Here is a 23,022-nt window from a genome sequence, read left to right as displayed (position 1 = left end):
TACGATGTTCTGTTCCCACGAGGTGTCATTTTACGAGTCGCTGTCAAAAGACGGCGCGTAAAAAGATGCCTGCGTCAAAGAAGTGCATGTCACTTCTTGGGACATTTTTGGAGCCGTTTTTCATTGACTCCATTGAAAAACAGCTCCAATAACGTCCGTATAATACGCTGCGAAAAACGCGAGTAGTTACAAAAACGTCTGAAAATCAGGAGCTGTTTTCGCCTGAAAGCAGCTCCGTAATTTCAGACGTATTTTGTCACAGCTTGTGAACATACCCTCATTATTCACAGTTACATGCTACTTTTCCCTCTCCCTCTGCTCGTCCTGTGTAAGGCAGCATGCACACGACCGTACCCGTAATCATAGACCGTGATTAGGGGCACGGCCGGCCGCGGTGCTCCTATATGAAGTATGAGAGCACAGTCCGAAAAAAAGCAAAAAATAGGACGTCCTATCTTTTGCGGAGCCTTTCTACGGTACAGACACCCTCCCAAAGATATACAGGAAGGGGTCTGTGGGCCATAGAAACGAATGGGTCCATATATACGGACGAAATCTAAGGTCGTGTACGTGGGTCCTCACTATCAGCCTTCAATTCTTTTGTTCTTTGGTTTGATTCATGAACCAGACAGCTCAATATGAACAGTACCATAGGACCCTCCTGGATAGATACATCTGTGACTGTTTTCTATGGGGGCTTCCTGAAATAGCACCTTAAAGGGGTCGGTTCTATCAGTACAAACCCTGTTCATATACCCTATTAGGGCATAAGGACATCATAAAGGGTAACTCCTCGCGTAGGGCCCCCTCTATGTGCAAGAAAGGAGAGTCAGTTCACTTAAATTTCTATTATAATTATATGCTGATACATTGTAACCAGTGGCGTAACTACTGCTATAGCAGCCTTAGCGGCTGCTACGGGGCCACAGCATGAGGGGCCCCGTGCCACTCGCCGGCACAGGCCCCCTCCATGGCCGGAGGCTCCGCTAGCAGATGCTATAGCGCGACGCCACTGAAGGGGTTGTTCCTACAAAAGACATGCATCCCCTATCCACAGGATAGCGGATACATGTGTGATCGCTGGGACGCCCAGCGATAAAGAGAACAGGGGACCGAAAGTCCCCCGAAGTTCTCCATGACAAACCTCAGACTTCCAGGGTCTGTGTCGGCAGCTCCATAGAAATTACTTGCGCACCGGTCGCGCTTGTGCGCATGCGTGACCAGCGCTCCTTTCATTTTATTGAACTGCGCAGACGCCGGAAGTCTGAGGTTTGTCATGGAGAACGTTTTTTTATTATGGGAGGGCTGTATGGCGTTATCTACAGGGGGGGAGCTGTATGGCGTTATCTACAGGGGGGGAGCTGTATGGCGTTATCTACAGGGGGGGAGCTGTATGGCGTTATCTACAGGGGGGGTCTGTATGGAGTTATCTACAGGGGGGGAGCTGTATGGCGTTATCTACAGGGGGGGTCTGTATGGAGTTATCTACAGGGGGGGAGCTGTATGGAGTTATCTACAGGGGGGGAGCTGTATGGCGTTATCTACAGGGGGGGTCTGTATGCCGTTATCTACAGGGGGGCTGTATGGCGCTATCTACAGGGGGCTGTGTATGGTGCTATCTATAGGGGGGCGCTGTGTGGTGGAATCTATAGGGAGGCACTATCTACAAGGGGGGGTGGTGTGATACCCATCGGAGGGGGGGCCCCAGTCAAAAGTTTGCTATGGGGCCCAGTCTTTCCTAGTTACGCCCCTGATTGTAACAAACACTCAGCTGTGTGATCAGGACTATGTGGGATTTTACGGGCGATAATGTCTCACAGAACCACATAGCACTGCACTCCCCTTCCTGAAATGTTACTGTATAAAGTCAGAAAGCGCTAATCACGGGTGACAGCTTCTTCCCCTGGCTGCTGCTCACATGTGATGTCAGCATATGGAAGCTATAGATTCACCGTATGTTCGCATTGGTTGTGTATTTCATTATATCAGAGGCTTCCCTCTTTATAGAAGACAAGCTGATGGCTCATATGTACCTGGTAATGTGACAGGTCGCATCTCTTCATTGTACAATGCTCTAATCTTCCGCAAGATGCAACTTTTTCAACATAAGATAAACTCCAACAGACACATGAAATCCTTCACAGCACGACCTCACCTCATCCTCATAACAGTGTTTTTTTTATTTTCCGCCAAGTAGCCCTTAACTTGCTTTTTGGAAGAGAGTAATCCAGCTTCTGTCTGCCATCCTGATTGTAGAAATCCCTACATGTCCCATGAAGCCTTGCACAGACATAGGATAGCGAGTTGTGGCCACATCACATCTATCAGAAGCTAAAGTTATATAGATCCCTCCAAGATATGAGCAGGGTGATGGAGAGACACAGATGCAGGTCTAAGGCACAGGAGAGGCTGCAGACTGTGCTCTGTGCAGCAGCATGCAGCATGTCACAGGCAGTGTATAAACTCAAGCCCACTTCAGAGAGGCACAAAGATGATTGTTTGGACCCCCATCGATCAGAAAGTGAGGCATAGACTGGCGATAACTCCTTAATGAGTGTTTCTCCCAAAATCAAGTCCCTGAGTTGTCCAATTTTAATATTCTATATAGTCAGGGTAATGTAAAAGTAACAGCTGCTGGGTGCCACCCACTGGATTATTACTTGCCCATAGTAGCAACCACCCAACTTTCTTTAGACTCAGATTGACAAATAAATCTGCATTGTACAAACTCAAGCCCATTTCAGAGAGGCACAAAGATGATTGGCAATAGCCTTGTCACGTTCGCTGGGAAAGTGGACCCACTGGGCTACTCAGCCGTAACGGTGTAGCCAGGGCCGCCATCAGGAATTTCAGGGCCCCCTACAGCTAAATTTTCTGGGCCCCCGTACCGTGGCACCGCCTGTTAACGGTACTCCGTCCAGCACTATATCATGGTACCCAGGGCCGCCATCAGGGGGGGTATTAGGGGTACTGATGTGAGAGGCCCGGCCAAACCTAATTGAAAGGGGGGCCCGGCAAACTGCCGCGACATGCCTTTGGTAGAAAAAAAACAGGCCCCTGCAATGGGGCCCGTTTTTTTCACCAAAAGAATGTCGTGAGCTGCGGGCCCCCCTTTCAATTAGGTTTGGCCAGGCCTCTCACATCAGTACCCCTAATACCCCCCCTGATGGCGGCCCTCGGTAGCATGGGGGCCGTCAAACACCGCCGCCCGTGCGACCGATCGCGCGCACCCGCAAACTCCCGCGCATGCGCTCCGGCGACCGCCTGGAACCGCGCACCGAATTTTGAGGCAGATTTTGACCTGCCCACACTATCTTGCCGCGTTTTTTGCCTGCGGCGATTGAGGACAGCAGACAGAAAACGCAGCGAAAAATGCATTTTCTGCCTCCCATTGATTTCGATGGCAGGTCAGAGGCGGAACCGCGGCAAGAAAGGACGTGCTGCTTTTTCTTTTTTCCGCGACTAGCTCCCATTGATTTCAGATTAAATCAATGGGAGGCGGTTTTGGAAGTTGTTTGGTGCTGATTCTGACGCAGTGTCCGAGTCAATATCAAGGCCCAAAAACTCTGTGAACTGGGCCTTATTGTTAGGGCTTATTCAGACGATCGTGTAATACGTCCGTGCAACGCGCGTGATTTTCACGCGCCTCGCACGGACCTGTTACTCTATGGGGCCGTGCAGACTGTCAGTGATTTTCATGCAGCGTGAGTCCGTGTGTCCGCTGCGTAAAACTCACGACATGTCCGATATTTGTGCATTGTTCGCGCATCACGCACCCATTGAAGTCAATGGGTGCGTGAAAATCCCGCCCAGCACTTCCGCAGCCGTATAAACTATGAATGAAAACAGAAAAGCACCACGTGCTACAAACATACAAACAGAGTGTCATAATGATGGCGGCTGCGCGAAAATCACACAGCCACGCATCATACGCTGCTGACACACGGAGCTGTTATGGATCTTTTGCATGCGCAAAACGCCACGTATTTGCGCGCGCAAAAAGCACACGCTTGTGTGAATCCGGCCTCAGGGTAGGAACACACTAGGCATGAACGCTGCGGATTTTATGCAACACATTTTATTGTAGAGAATCCGCAGCGTATCACAGTCGCAGCCGAGTGGATGAGATATGAACAAATCTCATCCGCAAGCTGAAAATTTTTTTTACATGCTGCGGCTTTTTGGCTTTTTAAGCCGCAGCGTGTCAATGTATTCTGTGGAATCGCCGCTCCTCTGTTGCGGAAATGCTGCGGTTCTGCCGCAAAAATCACACATGAGAAAAAAAAAAAAGGCACTTTTTTAAATTTATAAAAAAGTTTAGACTTACCCCGGCCGTAGTCCTGGTGACGCGATCCTCTATTCTTAGCGCAGCCCCGCCTCCTGTCATGACGTTTCATCCCATGTGACCGCTGCAGCAGTCACATGGTCTACAGCGTCATCCCAGGAGGCGGGGCTACGTTCAGAAGAGAGAGATGCGTCACCAGGACTACGGCCGGGGCAAGTCTAAACTTTTTTTCCCTGCAGGATTCCCGCAGCGGACACGCCTCACCAAACCTGCGCCACTATTTGGTGCGGTTTTGCTGGCAGAATTCCCTGCGGCTACCGGGGTGGATAAGCTGTGTAGTTTTACTCAGCATATCCGCCTAGTGTGTCCCTTATGATGTCGCTCCTGGAGCTGCTGCCGGTCTCTAAATAGGCAGTTGGTTCAGTAGAATTTGGAATTATTTTTTTTTGTGAACCAGCTTAAATAAATACAAAACTTTTGTGTTAGGGCCTGTTCACATCACCGTTCGCTTCCGCTCCGGGGTTCCGTCTGAGGTTTCTGTCGGGTGAACCCCGCAACGGAAACCATTAGCGATATTTCCGTCACCATTGAGATCAATGGTGACTGAAACGGAAGCTGTGCTGTCACTTTCACTTTCCGTTGCGGGGTTCACCCGACGGAAACCTCAGACGGAACCCCGGAACGGAAGCGAACGGTGATGTGAACAGGCCCTAACACAAAAGTTTTGTATTTTTTTAAGCTGGTTCACAAAATAAAATAATTCCAAATTCTACTGAACCAACTGCCTATTTAGAGACCGGCAGCAGCTCCAGGAGCGACATCATAAGGGACACACTAGGCGGATATGCTGAGTAAAACTCCACAGCTTATCCGCCCCAGTAGCCGCAGGGAATTCCGCCAGCAAAACCGCACCAAATAGTGGCGCAGGTTTCGTGAGACATGTCCGCTGCGGGAATCCTGTAGGGAAAAAAAAGTTTAGACTTGCCCCGGCCGTAGTCCTGGTGACGCATCTCTCTCTTCTGAACGTAGCCCCGCCTCCTGGGATGACGCTGTAGACCATGTGACCTGCAGCAGTCACATGGGATGAAACGTCATGACAGGAGGCCGGGCTGCGCTAAGAATAGAGGATCGCGTCACCAGGACTACGGCCGGGGCAAGTCTAAACTTTATAAATTTAAAAAAGTACCTTTTTTTTTTTCTCATGTGTGATTTTTGCGGCAGAACCGCAGCATTTCCGCAACAGAGGAGCGGCGATTACACAGAATACATTGACACGCTGCGGCTTAAAAAGCCAAAGTCACACGGCAGGTCCATTATTTTTGCAGCGTGTGGATGAGATTTGTTCTAATCTCATCCACTCGGCTGCGACTGTAATACGCTGCGGATTTTACACAATAAAATGTGTTGCATAAAATCCGCAGTGTTCATGCCTAGTGTGTTCCTACCCTAAGGCCGGATTCACACAAGCGTGTGCTTTTTGCACGCGCAAAAAACGTGGTGTTTTGCGCATGCAAAAGGTCCATAACCGCTCCGTGTGTCAGCAGCGTATGATGCGTGGCTGTGTGATTTTCGCGCAGCCGCCATCATTATGACACTCTGTTTGTATGTTTGTAGCTCGTGGTGCTTTTCTGTTTTCATTCATAGTTTATACGGCTGCGGAAGTGCTGGGCGGGATTTTCACGCACCCATTGACTTCAATGGGTGCGTGATGCGCGAACAATGCACAAATATCGGACATGTCGTGAGTTTTACGCAGCGGACACACGGACACACGCTGCGTGAAAATCACTGACAGTCTGAACGGCCCCATAGAGTAACATAGGTCCGTGCGAGGCGCGTGAAAATCACGCGCGTTGCACGGATGTATTACACGTTCGTCTGAATAAGCCCTAACAATAAGGCCCAGTTCACAGAGTTTTTGGGCCTTGATATTGACTCGGACACTGCGTCAGAATCAGCACCAAACAACTTCCAAAACCGCCTCCCATTGATTTAATCTGAAATCAATGGGAGCCAGTCGCGGAAAAAAGAAAAAGCAGCACGTCCTTTCTTGCCGCGGTTCCGCCTCTGACCTCCCATCGAAATCAATGGGAGGCAGAAAATGCATTTTTCGCTGCGTTTTTTGTCTGCTGTCCTCAATCGCCGCGGGCAAAAAACGCAGCAAAAAAACGCGGCAAGATAGTGTGGGCAGGTCAAAATCTGCCTCAAAATTCTTTAAGGAATTTTGAGGCAGATTTTTTTTTGCCTGCAAAATACTGTGTGAACAGGGCCATAAATGATCAGCACTTTGAGATAATTTACTCACTGTGTCAGAAGAGCTGCTGCTCCCACTCCAGTCCTCTTCCGGCGATGTCTTCCAGGCGAGGTCTTCGGTCCAGACGTCCAGTCCTTCACCTCCAGCCAGGCTCCAGGTAAGTTTTGTCCATGTGTGTCCGCGGCTGCGCGCGCTTCGTTCGCGGGTGCGCGCGCGGCCGATCGCGGGTGCGCGCGCGGGTACGCGCGCTTCGTTCGCGGGTGCGCGCGCGGGCGGTCTCCAGTGCGGGCGTTCGTGGGTGCGCGCTCGGGAGTTTCCTTGGGCGCGCGCTCGGGTGCGCGCGCGCGGGACGGTTTGACGGCCCCCCATGACGAGGGGAGGGGGCCCGCAGCAGCAGCAGCAGCTCACGACATTCTTTTAGTGAAAAAAACGGGCCCCATTGCAGGGGCCCGTTTTTTCCTACCAAAAGAATGTCGCGGCAGTTGCCGGGCCCCCCTTTCAATTAGGTTTGGCCGGGCCCCTCACACCACTACCCCTAATACCCCCCTGATGGCGGCCCTGGGTGTAGCAGCTGGCCAGACAAGTATAGGACAGTCACTGGTCGATGGTACCTTGATGCCGGATTACTGAAGGTAGGTTTATGCTGGATAGCTGTGAGCAGGCATGTGTTGGATTACTGGAAAATAGCTTGTGCTGGATTATCGGAAGCAGAACTGGTCACAGACCCGGACTCGTCACGGATACTGGACTCATCACAGTCACTGGACACGGATACTGGAATCATCACGGATACTGGACTCGTCAGGGTCACAGACACTGGACACAGTTACTGGACCCATCATGGACACTGGACTAGACACGGACACTGGACTCAGGATATAGGACTGGACACGAATAGTGGATAGTCACAGACACAGGTTACAGGGAACTGGATACAGAACCTTTTCAGACTAACTCTGGGTTAGAACTAACATTGCTTGGGCACTGAGGAAGTCGGCAGATTTCCTAAAATAGTCCAAAGTTGTGCTGGGATAGGATGGGGTCAATATTCCTGGTGCGCGCACTGGCCCTTCAAGAGCTGGGACGAGCGCGCGCACTCTACAGGCATAGGCCGGGAGAGGAGGAGAGAGCAGAGCGCGCTGGCGCCCCTGGGCAGGGCGACGCTGGCCATGCGGACAAGCAAGCTGGCGGCCGCTGGGGTGAGTGAGACCAGTGGCCGCCGGCGCTAGAAAGCTCATATAATCTGCAGAAACCAAGAAGCAATCTGGAGGAGATTCAGTGACAACAGTAAAATGCACAGGGCTTAGAAGATTTGAGGTTGTCACCAGTGTGTCACCTCGATTGTTGCTATGTCCCAGGCACATTCTTATGAACATTTTATTATTCAGTAACCTACAAGAGACAGGAGCAACATCAGACATCATAATTACAGGTGAGAAGTCACTCACAGAAGTTTTTTTTTTCCTTTCAGTATAACGGATAGAGGTCCCCAAAGAAACTACAACTCCCAGCATGCTCTGGGTTAGACAACATTATTGGATTCTTTACATCTAATACATGTCCACAGCAGTCAATAATTATGAAATAACATCTTCATCACTGGGATACTGGTGTTTATTAGATAATGTCATTTTAATTAATGTATTTTTACATTGTAATCCTACTTAATCGATTTGAAGACTTTTTATTTAATTTTTCGTGGCTTGAAAAAATTGATTAGCAATTCTCCATTTTATAGTGATACAATCTTTGCATAGGTAAAGGGGTTGTAAATACAAAAACACTACTATTCTATTTTACTCACTAGATTTTCTGCTGCAGCCATATACACAGCTCTGTGTCCAAACACTGAGGAAAGCAGCTCTCGCTGCCTTTCTCAGAGCAGGAAATCCCAGCATGATTCCAAAGCACCAATCATCTTCCTTTAAATGTAACTTAGTCTTTCTATGTGTGCAGATGGAGGAACTCCTCAAGTTTCTAATTACCTTCCAAACAATGAAGAAATGGGCGCTTCGTTGGAAGGAAAGCTTCATTTTGATTTGGTGGGGGGGGGGGGGGGTTCAATATCTCTATATAAAATATATATTAATAGGTCATGTTGCTGGACTGCTGACATCCGTCGAATCCTAACATAACATTTTATAAAATTACTGTGTACAGCCCCAGTAATAAAAATTTGGCGTGTTGCTCTAATTTAAACATTGTATTGACTGATACAGCAGTGATTGAAATCTTGTCCCATTGCTCTGAATGGTCGTCTTCTGATCATCATCCATCCATTATAGACTGATATTCCCTCTGGTGCTCGTAGAGTTTCAGAAATACCTGATACTTCTTCTCATAAAATCTGCTCAATAGAAAACACAAAATGTGTAGACATGGATTACTGGTCCATAAAAACACGATGTCACTGGTTTTACAGAAATTATTAATTGTATATCAGTATAATAAAGTAATGTCATGTATTTACAATGTAGCTCCACTTTTTATGCAGCTAGGTGGCGCTAGAGAGACAGTTTTCTTCCTTCTGGAGTAGAGCTATTTTGCATAAGGCTAATTTTATATAGCGGTCAACCTCTCAATGGCCAGAGCAATCTGTGGGAAGGAGGTTGCAGACCCAGAGGGAGATTTTGGTGTGAAAAATTATATTCCAAGCTTTTTATAAAAATTTCTTTAAAAAAGTAAAATGTATAAATTAACAAAACAAAAAATATTTCTATGGGCCATGCACACGACCGTGGTTTCCACCGTCCGTGCATGGCCCAGGAGCCTGGACCGCAGAAAGAACGGCATGTCTTATTATGGCCGTGTTCTGCGGTCCTGCCTCATAGAAAATAATGTGCACGGCCCGCGATTTGCTCCCACACTCTGCTGCCGGCCGACCCGAAAATCACGTCCGTACACATGGCTACAGTCGTGTGCAAAATTGCAGCAATTAATATCTCAGCAGAAATGTGTTACTAGACCTGTTGAGAAATAGTATTAGCAATAAATTCCCTTCAACTTTCTTCTAGAACAGACTTTCCTGCTGCCTGTATCTTCATACAGAAATTTGCAAAAACTTTTACGCCATTCACCCCATGATCCATAGACCCCCACCTCTCTAAGGTTGCCTACCCCTGTTCACGTATATAGTTCCGTAATTGTCCTATAATAGGGGTGCACAATACAACACAACACTCAGCATCTACCCAGCCTGATAAAAGAGAACAATAGATTGTATTTACTTGCATAGCTTTTACAGAGACACGCAGAGTATTATGGAGATAATATACTTCTAGTGGAGAATACCGCCATGATCCAACATCCGATGGAGCACGCCACCATTTTTCACATATTCATACAGAATCCAATAGAAAATTTCCTGTACGCCTTAGTATGAAATTGGAGGCATATAAAGGTACATTAGGGACCTGCGTACCTCTATGATAATGTATTAAGGTTCCATACACTCTGAGCTATAGTAGACCAATGTATATGAGCCTTAACATATAGGACTGAGTGCCAATGTAAGAGAGTGTAACCCTACAGTCTACCACAAGGTGGCGCCCAGGCTTCATTAATAGCGGAGTTCATGAGTTTGGACCTCAGTGATTGTGCATCAGGGTGGAGTATTGTTTGCAGAAATGAGTCCCTGTGAACCATTGACAGACCGGTTATTCACTCCTCATCATTGATTCCATACACTGGCTGCAGTCCGCGCCCCGCAGGTGCTCAGATCAGGGCTCTGTGTTTTTAAAAGCCCCAGTGATGGCATTTCTAGAAAAGTTACCTTCTGTGTTCAGGGTCTGGAAGGACGATTTTTCCAACCTTGGACATTTTCTGCATGGCTTCCTGGCAATGGAAGGAAAATCAGGATCATTCAAACAATTCCAATTATATCTTCATGTTACTCGGCTGTAAATATAAGGGCTCGTCCACACGTATGCAGAATTGCTGCGTATTTTCCATCCGGAATTTGCGGACACAAAATACGCAGCAGAATACAGTAGCATGTGGGAGCTTTTATGGTGCCCATATTGGTTGTCGCCCAGCTTTCCCAAAAACAGATATAACTAATAAATGGCTGTATATAACATTGGACATCTTAAGACGGCTCAAGGGTGACTATTTAAAGGAGAATACCCTTGAAATACCTTAACATGGGAAATGATAGCAGCGAGGTATCCCATTGTGTCAGGACCCTCGTTAGACTGTTCTGTCCGTATTTGTGGGTTTACAATTGAACATGACGCACGACACTTGTGACAGCTCATTAAACATAACACGACCCTATTAACACCCACGTCCAGGTTAAATATTAAATCCTACATAGGGAGACATTGTCAGGGGATAAATAGAAAAACTGGTGTCGCACAAAGCCTCCATTCTTCAAGGTCCTTACATTTTTGGATAGTTTTGTGTTTTTGTTTTTTTGTTGCACAAAAGTGTTTCTATAAATAAACACGCGGCATTTCGACTTGTGGAAGGGGTCAGCGCAGAACGAGAAGCGGCCAATGTCCACCACCGAGCATAAAGGGGCTTATTCAGCACTTCAGGCCGTTCTCGTAATGTCGCGGTCAAATCTGAGGCAAGTAAACAAAGACGAGCATCCCCCGGGAATGAGGAAAACAATTCCCCCAATATTACTGCTAATGATTCATTACAAACAGCGTCACATGGAGAGAAAACTTTGGGGGGGGGGGGGGGTTATTTGTTGTCAGATCCTCATCTGGCGGAGTCTACTGTATTGTTTGCCTGATTGTACAGAAGCTTAAAGGGCAACTCCACTCATTACAGCAATAATACAGTGAACAGCCCTGAGAAATATGGTGACAATATTGCATAAAATAAGCTCTGAGGAATAGTTTTATTTTATTCTTAATTTCATCCCCATCATTCATCAGTATATAGAACAAAACTTATTTGTGCTTAATATCACCGCATGCATATGAGCTGCCAAGAGCAGTGGGGGAGGAGAAGTGACGACAACTCCCACCCTTTTCCGAGACTATTCAATTGTTTCCGGCTTACACACAGATATCAGACCAAATGAATATTAATATCTAAGCAACTTTAATACTGCCCCTATGTACAAGAATAGAACTACTATAATACTGCCCCCTATATACAAGAATATAACTACTATAATACTGCCCACTATATACAAGAATATAACTACTATAATACTGCCCCCTATATACAAGAATATAACTACTATAATACTGCTCCTATATACAAGAATATAACTACTATAATACTGCCCCTATATACAAGAATATAACTACTATAATACTGACCCCTATATACAAGAATATAACTATTATAATACTGCTCCTATGTACAAGAATATAACTACTATAATACTGCTCCTATATACAAGAATATAACTACTATAATACTGCCCTCTATATACAAAAATATAACTACTATAATACTGCCCCTATATACAAGAATATAACTACTATAATACTGCCACCTATATACAAGAATATAACTACTATAATACTGCTCCTATATACAAGAATATAACTACTATAATACTGCCCCTATATACAAGAATATAACTACTATAATACTGACCCCTATATACAAGAATATAACTATTATAATACTGCTCCTATGTACAAGAATATAACTACTATAATACTGCTCCTATATACAAGAATATAACTACTATAATACTGCCCTCTATATACAAAAATATAACTACTATAATACTGCCCCTATATACAAGAATATAACTACTATAATACTGCCACCTATATACAAGAATATAACTACTATAATACTGCTCCTATATACAAGAATATAACTACTATAATACTGCCCCCTATATACAAGAATATAACTACTATAATACTGCCCCTATATACAAGAATATAACTACTATAATACTGACCCCTATATACAAGAATATAACTATTATAATACTGCTCCTATGTACAAGAATATAACTACTATAATACTGCCCCTATATACAAGAATATAACTACTATAATACTTCCCCCTATATACAAGAATATAACTACTATAATACTGCTCCTATATACAAGAATATAACTACTATAATACTGCCCCCTATATACAAGAATATAACTACTATAATACTGCCCCCTATATACAAGACTATAACTACTATAATACTGCCCCCTATATACAAGAATATAACTACTATAATACTGCTCCTATATACAAGAATATATCTACTATAATACTGCCCCCTATATACAAGAATATAACTACTATAATACTGCCCCTATGTACAAGAATAGAACTACTATAATACTGCCCCCTATGTACAAGAATATAACTACTATAATACTGCATGTGGATAGACAAAAATAGAAAAATGGAGACCTCCAGCTCACCTTATATATCAGGTATAAATCATCCGGCACGGATCCTCGTGTCGGCACACGATACGTAGACAGTAGTAGAAACAAGAGGATTTGGATCCAGCGTGGGTTTGTTGAATAAAATGGAACGAAGTTCCAAGTTTAATGAAAAAATTGTTCGATTAAAAATGAAAAGAGACAGCCATGACTAAGGACGCGTGTAGCGTTTGAAACGCGTAGGCTTTACTCCAATACGGATATCTTCTCCTACACTACCAGGATTGCACACTTTTTCATAATTTTTTTTTTCCTGGTGTCTCTTTTCATTTTTAATCGAACAATTTTTTCATTAAACTTGGAACTTCGTTCCATTTTATTCAACAAACCCACGCTGGATCCAAATCCTCTTGTTTCTACTACTACTATAATACTGCCTCCTATATACAAGAATATAACTACTATAATACTGCCCCTATATACAATATAACTACTATAATACTGCCACCCATATACAAGAATATAACTACTATAATACTGCCCCTATATACAAGAATATAACTACTATAATACTGCTCCTATATACAAGAATATAACTACTATAATACTGCCCCCTATATACAAGAATATAACTACTATAATACTGCCTCCTATATACAAGAATATAAGTACTATAATACTACCCCCTATATACAAGAATATAACTACTATAATACTTCTCCTATAAACAAGACTATAACTACTATAATACTGCCCCTATATACAAGAATATAACTACTATAATACTGCCCCCTATATACAAGAATATAACTACTATAATACTGCCCCCTATATACAAGACTATAACTACTATAATACTGCTCCTATATACAAGAATATAACTGCTATAATACTGACCCCTATATAAGAATATAACTACTATAATACTGCTCCTATATACAAGAATATAACTACTATAATACTGCCCCTATATACTAGAATATAACTACTATAATACTGCCCCTATATACAAGAATATAACTACTATAATACTTCCCCTATATACAAGAATATAACTACTATAATACTGCCCCCTATGTACAAGAATAGAACTACTATAATACTGCCCCTATATACAAGAATATAACTACTATAATACTGCCCCCTATGTACAAGAATAGAACTACTATAATACTGCTCCTATATACAAGAATATAACTACTATAATACTGCTCCTATATACAAGAATATAACTACTATAATACTGCCCCCTATATACAAGAATATAACTACTATAATACTGCCCCTATATACAATATAACTACTATAATACTGCCACCTATATACAAGAATATAACTACTATAATACTGCTTCTATATACAAGAATATAACTACTATAATACTGCCTCCTATATACAAGAATATAAGTACTATAATACTACCCCCTATATACAAGAATATAACTACTATAGTACTGCCCCTATATACAAGACTATAACTACTATAATACTGCTCCTATATACAAGAATATTACTACTATAATACTGCCCCTATATACAAGAATATAACTACTATAATACTGCCCCCTATGTACAAGAATATAACTACTATAATACTGCCCCCTATGTACAAGAATATAACTACTATAATACTGCCCCCTATGTACAAGAATATAACTACTATAATACTGCCCCTATATACAAGAATATAACTACTATAATACTGCCTCCTATATACAAGAATATAACTACTATAATACTGCCCCCTATATACAAGAATATAACTACTATAACACTGCCCCCTATATACAAGAATATAACTACTATAATACTGCCCCCTAAATACAAGAATATAACTACTATAATACTGCTCCTATATACAAGAATATAACTACTATAATATTGCCCCTATATACAAGAATATAACTACTATATTACTGCCCCTATATACAAGAATATAACTACTATAATACTGCCCCTATATACAAGAATATAACTACTATAAGGGCGGGTTCACACATGGCGGAATTCCACTTAAATTCCGCTGCGGACACTCCGCAGCGTTAATCCGCAGCGGAGCCGTTTCTCCATTGACTTTCACTTTAATTTAGCAGTGTTCGTTTACACGATGCGTACAATTCCGCTGCGGAGCATAGGCTGCGGAGCGGAATTTGGTGTCCGCAGCATGCTCTGTCTGTTGCGGAGCAGTGGCGGACTCATGGCGGAATTTCTCCATTGACTTCAATGGAGATTCTAAGTTCCGCAATGAAGTCCGCAGCTGTCATGCACATGTCATGTGTGCTGCGGATGCGTCTTGCTTTTTTAACTTGACATTTCTTCATTCTGGCTGGACCTAGGTATTTCTAGGTCTACAGCCAGACTGAGGAAGTCAATGGGGCTCCCGTAATGACGGGAGCGTTGCTAGGAGACGTCTGTAAATAGTCACTGTCCAGGGTGCTGAAAGAGTTAAGCGATCGGCAGTAACTGTTTCTGCACCCGGGACAGTGACTACCGATCCCAATATACATGTATCTGTAAAAAAACATATAAGTTCATACTTACCGAGAACTCCCTTCGTCTGTCTCCAGTCCGGCCTCCCAGGATGACGTTTCAGTGTAAGTGACGGCTGCAGCCAATCACAGGCCAAGCACAGGCTGCAGCGGTCACATGGACTGGCGCGTCATCCAGGGAGGTCGGGCTGGATGCCGAAGGAGGGACGCGTCATAAAGACAACGGGCGGTAAGTATGAATTTCTTTTACTATCACTAGGGAAAGTGCTGTCCCTTCTCTCTATCCTGCACTGATAGGGAGAAGGGAAGCACTTTTCCCGCAGTCCGCAGCAGCTAGTCCGCATCAATTTTCTGCACATTTTGTGCAGATCCGCAGCCGTAATCCGCAACCCGGATTAGGTGCGGCATTGATGCGGACAGTTGCGGAGGAATTCCGCCATGTGTGGTCATGCCCTAATACTGCCCCCTATATACAAGAATATAACTACTATAATACTGCCCCTATATACAAGAATATAACTACTATAATACTGCTCCTATATACAAGAATATAACTACTATAATACTGCCCCTATATAAAAGAATATAACTACTATAATACTGCCCCTATATACAAGAATATAACTACTATAATACTACTCCTATATACAAGAATATAACTACTATAATACTGCTCCTATATACAAGAATATAGCTACTATAATACTGCCCCCTATATACAAGAATATAACTACTATAATACTGCCCCTATATACAAGAACATAACTACTATAATACTGCTCCTATATACAAGAATATAACTAATATAATACTGCCCCTATATACAAGAATATAACTACTATAATACTGCCTCCTATATACAAAAATAAATATAACTACTATAATACTGCCCCTATATACAAGAATATAATTACTATAATACTGCCCTTATATACAAGAATATAACTATTATAATACTGCCTCTATATACAAGAATATAACTACTATAATACTGCCCCTATATACAAGAATATAACTACTATACTACTGCCCCTATATACAAGAATATAACTACTATAATACTGCCCCTATATACAAGAATATAACTACTATAATACTGCCCCCTATATACAAGAATATAACTACTATAATACTGCCCCTATATACAAGAATATAACTACTATAATACTGCTCCTATATACACAAGAATATAACTACTATAATACTGCCCCTTATATACAAGAATATAACTACTATACTACTGCCCCTATATACAAGAATATAACTACTATAATACTACTTCTATATAGAAGAATATAACTCAATAATACTGCCCCCTATATACAAGAATATAACTACAATAATACTGCCCCCTATATACAAGAATATAACTACTATAATACTGTCCCCTATATACAAGAATATACTACTATAATACTGCCCCCTATATACAAGAATATAACTACTATAATACTGCATCCTATATACAAGAATATAACTACTATAATACTCCCCCCTATATACAAGAATATAAGGGCATGACCACACATGGCGGAATTCCTCCGCAACTGTCCGCATCAATGCCGCACAGAATCTGCGTTGCAGATTCTGCAGCGGATCTGCACAAAATGTGCAGAAAATTGATGCGGACTGGCCGCTGCGGACTGCAGGAAAAGTGCTTCTCTTCTCCCTATTCAGTGCAGGATAGAGAGAAGGGACAGCACTTTCCCTAGTGAAAGTCAAAGAATTTCATACTTACCGCCCGTTGTCTTGGTGACGCGTCCCTCTTTCGGCATCCGGCCCGACCTCCCTGGATGACGCTCCAGTCCATGTGACCGCTGCAGCCTGTGCTTGGCCTGTGATTGGCTGCAGCCGTCACTTACACTGAAACGTCATCCTGGGAGGCTGGACTGGAGACAGACGCAGGGAGTTCTCGGTAAGTATGAACTTATATTTTTTTTTACAGATACATGTATATTGAGATCGGTAGTCACTGTCCCGGGTGCAGAAACAGTTACTGCTGATCGCGTAACTCTTTCAGCACCCTGGACAGTGACTATTTACAGACGTCTCCTAGCAACGCTCCCGTCATTACGGGAGCCCCATTGACTTCCTCAGTCTGGCTGTAGACCTAGAAATACATCGGTCCAGCCAGAATGAAGAAATGTCATGGTAGTAAAAACAATACGCTCCGCAGCACACATAAGATCTGCGGACTTCATTGCGGAATTTTGACTCTCCATTGAAGTCAATGGAGAAATTCCGCCATGAGTCCGCAACCAGTCCGCCACTGCTCCGCAACAGACAGAGCATGCTGCGGACACCAAATTCCGCTCCGCAGCCTATGCTCCGCAGCGGAATTGTACGCATCGTGTAAACGAACACTGCTAAATTAGGGCATGACCACACATGGCGGAATTCCTCCGCAACTGTCCGCATCGATGCCGCACAGAATCTGCGTTGCAGATTCTGCAGCGGATCTGCACAAAATGTGCAGTACATTGATGCGGACTAGCTGCTGCAGACTGCGGGAAAAGTGCTTCCCTTCTCCCTATCAGTGCAGGATAGAGAGAAGGGACAGCACTTTCCCTAGTGAAAGGAAACGATTTTCATACTTACCGGCCCTTGTCTTGGTGACGCGTCCCTCTTTCGGCATCCAGCCCGACCTCCCTGGATGACGCGCCAGTCCATGTGACCGCTGCAGCCTGTGCTTTGCCTGTGATTGGCTGCAGCCGTCACTTACACTGAAACGTCATCCTGGGAGGCCGGACTGGAGACAGACGCAGGGAGTTCTCGGTAAGTATGAACTTATATGTTTTTTTACAGATACATGTATATTGGGATCGGTAGTCACTGTCCCGGGTGCAGAAACAGTTACTGCCGATCGCTTAACTCTTTCAGCACCCTGGACAGTGACTATTTACAGACGTCTCCTAGCAACGCTCCCGTCATTACGGGAGCCCCATTGACTTCCTCAGTCTGGCTGTAGACCTAGAAATACATAGGTCCAGCCAGAATGAAGAAATGTCAAGTTAAAAAAGCAAGACGTATCCGCAGCACACATGACATGTGCATGACAGCTGCGGACTTCATTGCGGAACTTTGAATCTCCATTGAAGTCAATGGAGAAATTCCGCCATGAGTCCGCCACTGCTCCGCAACAGACAGAGCATGCTGCGGACACCAAATTCCGCTCCGCAGCCTATGCTCCGCAGCGGAATTGTACGCATCGTGTAAACGAACACTGCTAATTTAAAGTGAAAGTCAATGGAGAAACGGCTCCGCTGCGGATTAACGCTGCGGAGTGTCCGCAGCGGAATTTAAGTGGAATTCCGCCATGTGTGAACCCGCCCTTAAAGTGAAAGTCAATGGAGAAACGGCTCCGCTGCGGATTAACGCTGCGGAGTGTCCGCAGCGGAATTTAAGTGAAATTCCGCTATGTGTGAACCCGCCCTAACTACTATAATACTGCCCCCTATATACAAGAATTTAACTACTATAATACTGTCCCCTATATACAAGAATATAACTACTATAATACTCCCCCCTATATACAAGAATATAACTACTATAATACTGCTCCTATATACAAGAATATAACTACTATAATGCTGCTCCCTATGTACAAGAATATAACTACTATAATACTGCCCCCTATATACAAGAATATAACTACTATAATACTACCCCTATATACAAGAATATAACTACTACAATACTGCCTCCTATATACAGGAATATAACTACTATAATACTTCCCTCTATATACAAGAATATAACTACTATAATACAGCCCCTATATACAAGAATATAACTACTATAATACTGCTCCCTATATACAAGAATATAACTACTATAATACTCCCCCCTATATACAAGAATATAACTACTATAATACTGCCCCCTATATACAAGAATATAACTACTATAATGCTGCTCCCTATGTACAAGAATATAACTACTATAATACTGCCCCTATATACAAGAATATAACTACTATAATACTACCCCTATATACAAGAATATAACTACTATAATACTGCTCCTATATACACAAGAATATAACTACTATAATACTGCCCCTTATATACAAGAATATAACTACTATAATACTGCCCCTATATACAAGAATATAACTACTATACTACTGCCCCTATATACAAGAATATAACTACTATAATACTGCTCCTATATACAAGAATATAACGACTATAATACTGCCTCCTATATACAAGAATATAACTACTATAATACTGCCCCTATATACAAGAATATAACTACTATAATACTGTCCCCTATATACAAGAATATAACTACTATAATACTCCCCCCTATATACAAGAATATAACTACTATAATACTGCTCCTATATACAAGAATATAACTACTATAATGCTGCTCCCTATATACAAGAATATAACTACTATAATACTGCTCCTATATACAAGAATATAACTACTATAATACTGCCCCCTATATACAAGAATATAACTACTATAATACTACCCCTATATACAAGAATATAACTACTATAATACTGCCTCCTATATACAAGAATATAGCTACTATAATACTGCCCCCTATATACTAGAATAAAACTACTATAATACTGCCCACTATATACAAGAATATAACTACTATAATACTGATCCCTATATACAAGAATATAATTACTATAATACTGCTCCTATATACAGGAATATAACTACTATAATACTGCCCTCTGTATACAAGAATATAACTACTATAATACAGCTCCTATATACAAGAATATAACTACTATTATACTGCTCCCTATATACAAGAATATAGCCACTATAAGGGTATGTGCACACACACTAATTACGTCCGTAATTGACGGACGTATTTCGGCCGCAAGTACCGGACCGAACCCACTGCAGGGAGCCGGGCTCCTAGCATCATAGTTATATACGATGCTAGGAGTCCCTGCCTCTCCGTGGAACTACTGTCCCGTACTGAAAACATGATTACAGTACGGGACAGTTGTCCTGCAGAGAGGCAGGGACTCCTAGCATCGTATATAACTATGATGCTAGGAGCCCGGCTCCCTGCAGTGGGTTCGGTCCGGTACTTGCGGCCGAAATACGTCCGTCAATTACGGACGTAATTAGTGTGTGTGCACATACCCTAATACTGCCCCCTATATACAAGAATATAACTACTATACTACTGCCCCTATATACATGAATATAACTACTATAATACTGCACCTATATACAAGAATATAACTACTATAATACTGTTCCTATATACAAGATTATAACTACTATAATACTGCTCCCTATATACAAGAATATAACTACTATAATACTGCCCCTATATACAAAAATATAACTACTATAATACTGCCCCCTATATACAAGAATATAACTACTATAATACTTCCTCCTATATACAAGAATATACCTACTATAATACTGCCCCCTCTATATAAGAATATAACTACTATAATACTGCCCCTATATACAAGAATATAACTACTATAATACTGCCCCCTATATACAAGAATATAACTACTATAATACTGCTCCTATATACAAGAATATAACTACTATAATACTGCCCCTATATACAAGAATATAACTACTATAATACTGCCCCCTATATACAAGAATATAACTACTATAATACTGCTCCCTATATACAAGAATATAACTACTATAATACTGCCCCCTATATACATGAATATAACTACTATAATACTGCCCCTATATAAAAAATATAACTACCTATGGCAAGAATATGACTACTATAACATTGCCCCTTATGGCAGGAATATCGTGTAACTAGGTATGTTTCTGCATTAAAAAAAAAAAAAGTTCTGTAGCTACAGCTATGTCCTTCTTTACCTTTTACCTTCGCTTATCACAACTGAGATAAGTGCCATGAGTTAACCAGCTTTGAAAAAAAATAAAAAAAAAATTCTATGATTTCGTATTATCCTGTCAGGAGTTGTTTGTGTATCTATGTGTGGCCACCCAGTGGCTATGATGTGAGTTACAGCCTTTTAAGGGTTTTGCAAGTATGTCGCGATAATGTATCCAATTTGTTTTGTGAGAGATTGGATTCCTCAATGAAATTTGCATAGAGGTAAAAGTGGACACATTAGTGTTTTATCCAATCATAGTGCAGTGTGTAGTAATAAATGGGAGGAGCATGACACTATATAAGAACGACAAAGAGAAAGACTGAAGACAAAGGAAACTGAATCATAAAAGTCTTTTAAGACTTGAAGCATCAAGACACAAAATAAATAACAATTTCCTAAATACTTTACCTAGGAGATAAGTTTTGGGTTTGTGGTTCTTAGATTGGACATCCCCTTGAAATCAATAACAGTGCACTTTGATTGACTTATGCAGATTTCCTATCAAATGACCAATCTGTGCATCGCCATTCGTACTATTATGACTGCTCGCGGATTTTCTCCATGTGAATGTTTATATTGGTTTCCGTGGATACGGGGCTGTAAATATTTGCGTCTGCTGGGATTATACAATATCCTATTGCATTATAGAGTAAATAAAAACCATGCCGGCCGCTGTCAGAGGAGGGTTATACTCTGTGTTATGAGCCGACCACATCTGGGAAATATTTAGAATATCCCCTGTGCCTTGGGAGACCGGCGAGGAGGAGGGAAACATTATGTAGGAAATTCTTAAACTTGAAAATGAACCTGACCTGGTGTCTGACTGTGCTTTTTAAATATATTTATCAAATTGGTCCCCTTCAGGCGTGGGGCACAGTAATGGTGGTCGTAGAATTAGTCCAGTCCAGCGCCACGGATCATAATGGACGACATACATTGGTAGTAATGGCGATAATAATTATAGGGTCATTGGACACTTTGATTTAATTTCCATGCCATGACAAATGGCGTCATCTGTCAATTTTCTTTCAAATGTTGCTTGAATTTTATCAATTGGTCACTTTTACAGTCCGTCAAAGAGATAAAAGAATATGTTTGCCGTTCAGAACCACCATAATGGCGTGATAAATGTGTAACAGTTTTGCAAATGCTTAGCGACACCCTGTCAATACTTGATGGAAAAAATGGTGCATTTCAATAAAGAGACCACCATGCTGATTTATAAGTTGAGATAACAAAAAAACATATTCAGACTTCCCTTTGGTCTATGGTTCCGATTATCTGCTGATGTAAATGGGTCTGGGATTACAGTTTGATTCCCTGCTAGTCTAAAGTAGTGGAGGGCTTAATACCTGCTTCCCTGGTATAGGTATTGGAGGGGTTAATGGTAATTTTCTTGGGGTCTAGAGCAGTGAAGGTGTTAATATTGGCGTCCTGGTGGTCTAGAGTAGTAGTGGGGTTAATGTTTGCGTCCTGGTGGTCTAGAGTAGTGGAGGGATTAATGTTTGCTTCCTGGTGGTCTAGAGTAGTGGACGGGTTATTGTTTGCTTCCTGGTGGTCTAGAGTATTGGAGGCGTTAATGATTGCTTCCTGGTGGTCTAGAATAGTGGACGGGTTAATGTTTGCTTCCTGGTGGTCTAGAGTAGTGGAGGGGTTAGTGTTTGCTTCCTGGTGGTCTGGAGCAGTGGAGGGGTTAATGATTGCTTCCTGGTGGTCTAGAATAGTGGACGGGTTAATGTTTGCTTCCTGATGGTCTAGAGCAGTGGAGGGGTTAATAATTCCTTCCTGGTGGTCTAGAATAGAGGACGGGT

At 42.5% G+C, this 23,022-nt stretch overlaps 1 protein-coding gene across 5 annotated transcripts in view; it reads right to left on the bottom strand.

Annotated features, from left to right (window-relative positions):
* Positions 1 to 8,125: 8,125 nt before the first annotated feature.
* The window catches only part of FGGY (FGGY carbohydrate kinase domain containing), a 241,724-nt gene continuing 226,827 nt past the window's right edge, over positions 8,126 to 23,022 (bottom strand). Inside the window, exons 16-18 of one of the 5 annotated variants that reach the window (XR_012849946.1) lie at positions 21,620 to 21,824; positions 10,312 to 10,373; positions 8,861 to 8,886 (exon numbers count right to left, since the gene is read on the bottom strand). Coding sequence is in view for 1 of the 5 variants with exons in the window: in XM_075832701.1 (XP_075688816.1) it covers positions 8,808 to 8,886; positions 10,312 to 10,373 (141 nt within the window). In the remaining 4 variants the exon portion in view is untranslated. Of the gene's footprint in view, positions 8,887 to 10,311; positions 10,374 to 21,619; positions 21,825 to 23,022 lie in introns of those variants that run through there. The other 4 variants (XR_012849947.1, XM_075832701.1, XR_012849948.1 and 1 more) reach the window with 4 other exon arrangements.

Source organism: Rhinoderma darwinii, chromosome 7, assembly GCF_050947455.1.
Source record: "Rhinoderma darwinii isolate aRhiDar2 chromosome 7, aRhiDar2.hap1, whole genome shotgun sequence".
NCBI classification, from domain to species: Eukaryota; Metazoa; Chordata; class Amphibia; order Anura; family Rhinodermatidae; genus Rhinoderma; species Rhinoderma darwinii.
This window is presented reverse-complemented; position numbering and strand designations above follow the sequence as displayed.